Genomic DNA, 4,794 nt, shown 5'->3' on the forward strand with positions numbered 1-4,794 from the left:
CACACACACACACACACACACAAATAAATAAGCAGGACTTGGTTTTTTATAAATAAATAAATAAATAAATAAATAAATAAATAAACTGCCCAGGCAAGACTTGCACTTGAGATCTTTCTACCTCAGCCTACCCTGGATTTCGTTTTTTTTTTCTTCTTTTTCTTTTTCTTTCTTTGGTGTTTTTTTTTTTTTTTTTTTTTGTGGAAGCAGGGACTGAACTCATGCCCCTGCGCTTGCCAGAGAAGCACTTATTCCACTGAGCCATCTCCCTGGCCCCAAACCTGGGTTTCTTTAATGATTCACTCAAGACACAAGGCCTGCTGTGCCAGCCCCAACACCAGTTCAGGCTGAGACAGCAATTGAGACCTGGCATGGTGGCGCCCGCCTGTAATCCCTGCACTTAGGAGGCTGCAAACAGGAGAATCACTACGAGTCCGGATTTACACAGTACACAGTGAGACCTGTACATCCTGTACCAAATATATCTATATCTATATCTATATCTCTATCTATCTATCTATCTATCTATCTATCTATCTATCTATCTATCTATCTATCTATATACAGCAAAGCAGGTCAGCCTTGTGCTCAATGCTGCGCCTTCGTGGCCTCCTGAGAAACCTCGCAGAGAGCCCCAGGATGGGGGGCAGCCTTCTCACCATAGACACACGGGCAAATGGAGGCAGGGGCATGGTGGGGAAAGGCGGTGGAGCCCGGTCCTCCTTGGGCCTCACCTCTGCACTGCTGCTGGTCCACCAGGTGGAAGCCACTGGGACACAGGCACTGGTACCCGATCTTGAGGTCGTTGCAGATGTGGGAACAGCCGCCGTTGTTGTCCAAGCACTCGTTGGTGTCTATGCAGGGTGGGGAACACAACTGGTCACCCCGGAGCCTCCAGCTACCCCCTTCCTGCCACCCTAGAGACAAACTTGCTAAATCACCAAGTGGCCAGGTTGGGCTCAAACCCTCCTGCCTCAGCCTCCCAAGTAATTGGGATGACAGGCATGCGCCTCCGTGCCAGGCATGCTATGCAATTTAGGCAACACCCTGGGCTTGCCCTGGTGCCCTCCCCACCCATCCCCAGTCCCCAGTCGCTTGGGCCCAGTCCCCCTCACCGCAGTCCTTAAGGGGCTCGTCCGACCAGTCGCGACAGTCTCGGGCCCTGTCACACACTTTCTGCACCGCGATGCACTCCCCACTGTGGCATCTGAACTTGTCCGGGCCCTCGCAAAGTGTCACTGCGGGAGACAGAGAAAAAATTCAGGGCTGCAGGTGCTGGCTGGGCGTCCGCATCTGGTGCTGCACCCCGACCTCCCAGCACCGAGGCTGGGGGTTGAAGGCTGGAGTCCAGCCTGGCCAACTCAGTGAGACCCTGTCTCACGATAAAAAGGGTTGGGGGTGTCACTGGGGCCATGCTCCGCCCGCCCCTGTCCGGCGGCTGGGGCTCACCATTGACGCAGCCGACCTCATCACTTGTGTCTTTACAGTCGTGTACTCGGTCACACTGCCGGCTGCCGTGGATACAGGTGCCATCCGTGCACTGGAACTCATCAGGGCGACAGGTGGCCACCACTGGAAGAGATGGGGGTGTGATTTCTGTGGGGCAGGCAGGGCAGCAGAGAGGGACAGTGGTCTCCTTTCTCTGTGGTGAGCCCCATGGTGCCATCTGCACATGGTCACTGTGGGCTGGAGCCACTGAAACTGGAACTAAGCTGGGGAGGTGGTGCACACCTGTCTTCCCAGCACCTGAGTTTGAGGCCAGCCCGGGCCACATGGAATTTAAGCCCTGAATTACATACATACGGAGACCCTGTTACAACACACACACACACACACACACACACTTCAGGAATAAAGTGATTTTATAGCACTGAGGACAGAACCCAGGGCCTTTCAGTGAATGCCACCCCCAGATCTTGTTACTTCTTATTGAGACAGGGTCTCACTGAGTCAACCAAGTTACCCGGCGGGGCTCACACTTGCAGCCCTCCTGCCTCAGCCTCCCACAGCACTGGGATGACACGGGGTGTACCCCCCACCCCCACAGAGCAATCTGAGACAGGGACCTCCTGGCCCCACTGGGGCAGCCAGGGGACAGAGATGAACCCTCCCGCCCTTACCGCAGCCCTCCTCGTCTGATTTGTCCTTGCAGTCAGGGGCACCGTCACAGCGCCAGCCACCATGGACACACTCCCCACTGCGGCAGTGGAACTCCAGCGAGGTACATGGCCCGGTGTTGCCCTGGGGGGCCAAGGTGTCCCGGCCACCGCAGTTCTGCGGCCACTCATCAGAGCCATCTTGGCAGTCGGGGTCACCGTCACAGGCCCAGAACTGGAAGATGCAGGCTGAGGAGTTACACTGGAATTCGTCGGGTTTGCAGAAGGGCGTCGAGCAGGCGGCCTCGTCTGAGCCATCCAGGCAGTCGTGTTCTCCATCGCAGACGAAATGCTGCGCGATACACCGGCTGTCCAGGCAGAGGAACTGGTCCTCAGAACACGTCTTAGCGGCTGTGGGGACAGCAGGGAGCCGCCATCACCCAAAAGCCTCGGCCCCAGTGTCACCCACTCTACAGAGAGGGGCACAGGATCACACTGTGAAGCCCAAGCTGGCCTCAAGCTTCATGGAACCCTCCTGCCCCAGCCTCTAAGTGCTGGGATGACAGGCGTGTGCCACTATGCCCACCTTTTCTTTGTGTTTGCAGCACTAGGGACGATCCCAGGGCCTCAGGCACGCCAGGCAAGTGCCCTACCACTGAGCCACACCTCCAGCTCATGTAGGTTTTACTTTTTTTTTTTTTTTTGCAATACCCCAGGGATTGAACTCAGGACCTTGCACTTGCCAGGCAGGTGCTTATTCTATTGAGCTATCTTCCCACCCCTTTGATTCCTCTTACTACAGTGTATTGCTAGAAACTGTTCTGTTTGACTGAGTCAATACTGCGAAGGGCTGACTGTGCCTGATCTATGAACTGTATCATAAGCAAATGTGTTTAGGGAAAGCACAGTAAACACAGGGCTTGGTACCATAAACGGCTCCTGGCACCGCTGAGATCCTGCACTCAGTCCCCCAGGCAACGGGCAGAGGCTGTATTTACTTATTTATTTATGTATTTATTTGCGGAACCAGGGATTGAACTCAGGGCCTTGTGCTTGCCGGGGAAGCGCTTATTCTACTGAGCCATCTCCCCGGCCCCTTAAAGGCTGTATTTAAAAGGCCCAGGAGATCCAGTCCTAGCCCAGGCCGGGTGAGTGTGTGGGACAGCTTCTGACTACCCGCTCTGGCGGGACCTACCGGTCCCAGCACAGGCACAGTGTGGGTGAGACCTCTTCCGCCCCCTTGGGCTCCCCCTAACACTCCTCAGCACCCCCCCACCCCGCCCGCCGTGTGAGAATTTCTGCCGCGATCTAGGGACCCCCAGATCCAGTCCTAGCCCAGGCCTGGGTCTCGCTATGCGGCTTGGTCTCATACTGATCCTCCTGTCTCAGCCTCCTTGGTATCGGGATTATAGGTGTGCACCACCATGCCCACTTTGGTGGCTGGCTCAGGGCAGGGCCAGTATGGCATGCAGTACCGGGTATCAAACCCGGGTTCTTGTGCTTGCCAGGCAGGCACTAGACCACTGAGCTATCTGCCTGGCCCAATCTGTATCATTTCTAATGTTTTTATTGTTTGTTTTTTACTATTTATTTATTTATTTATTTATTTTGCGGAACCTGGGATTGAACTCAGGCCTTGCACTTGCCAGGGAAGCGCTTATTCCACTGAGCCATCTCCCCAGCCCCCCTAATTTTTTTTAAAAAACCAAAGATAAATAAAAGAATCTTCCTATGGAAAAAAATTAAAGAACTTAAAAACCTTTTTAAAAAGGATTGGAATTTAAGTAAGCCAATCAATATGTGTTTTATCAAGTGCTTCAAGATAAGATTTTCTTATTTTAGATTTTTCTTCCATATCTTATTGTGTCAAACACACAGTAGGGGCCGGGGAGATGGCTCAGTAGAATATGCGCTTCCCTGGCAAGCACAAGGCCCCGAGTTCAATCCCCGGTTCCGCCAAAAAAAAAAAAAAAAAAAACAACCAAAACACAGTATATGCCCGGAGCATGTTTGTTAAATTACAACAGTTCACAGGACCACAATCCTTAGACAGAAATGGAAGAAACTGTCTCATGAATTCGCTTGCAAACTTGCTCTGGCTTTTGAATTGGCATACATTTAAAATTACTCATTGTACTCAACCTTTCTGTTTGTCAAAAGGGTGCAGGTTGTATTAATTAGGGCATTTTAATAACTCAAGTTATATATACCTTTAATAAAAAATGGAAAGGCTTCTTATTGATTATAGGGAAAGATCTCCAAGATTTTTTTTTTTAAATTTTTATTTATTTATGGGGGGGGGCAGCTCAGCCCACCAGGGGGCGGGGCTGGCTGGCCTGTGGTGCTGGGGATTGAACCACCATCCCTGTGCTTTGCTAAGCTTGTTCTAAGTAGGCGCTTTAGACCACTGAGCCATCTCTCCAGCCCCCAAGATTTGTTTTTAAACATCAAAGTGCAAAACGATGATTACATTAGCCTTTGTAAAAAGACTATTTGCTTAGCTATTTGATTTGTTTATATTTTATGTCTATCCAGAGTATATGTAAGACTAGCAGTAGTTTTGTATTATAGTGAGATTGAGTGACAAAGACTGAGAGGGAGTATTTTAACATTTTAATGTTTAGAACCATGCAACTATATTTTTTCTTTTTTTTTTTTCTTTCTTTCTTTCTTTCTTTCTTTCTTTCTTTCTTTCTTT

At 50.9% G+C, this 4,794-nt stretch overlaps 1 protein-coding gene across 1 annotated transcript in view; it reads right to left on the minus strand.

Annotated features, from left to right (window-relative positions):
- Ldlr (low density lipoprotein receptor) overlaps positions 1-4,794 on the minus strand; it is a 24,074-nt gene that overhangs the window by 9,150 nt on the left and 10,130 nt on the right. Inside the window, exons 4-7 of the mRNA XM_023717191.1 lie at positions 2,121-2,507; positions 1,450-1,572; positions 1,116-1,238; positions 735-854 (exon numbers count right to left, since the gene is read on the minus strand). Of these exons, the coding sequence (XP_023572959.1) occupies positions 735-854; positions 1,116-1,238; positions 1,450-1,572; positions 2,121-2,507 (753 nt within the window). The remainder of the gene's footprint in view (positions 1-734; positions 855-1,115; positions 1,239-1,449; positions 1,573-2,120; positions 2,508-4,794) is intronic.

Source organism: Octodon degus, unplaced genomic scaffold, assembly GCF_000260255.1.
Source record: "Octodon degus isolate 3935 unplaced genomic scaffold, OctDeg1.0 scaffold00050, whole genome shotgun sequence".
NCBI classification, from domain to species: domain Eukaryota; kingdom Metazoa; phylum Chordata; class Mammalia; order Rodentia; family Octodontidae; genus Octodon; species Octodon degus.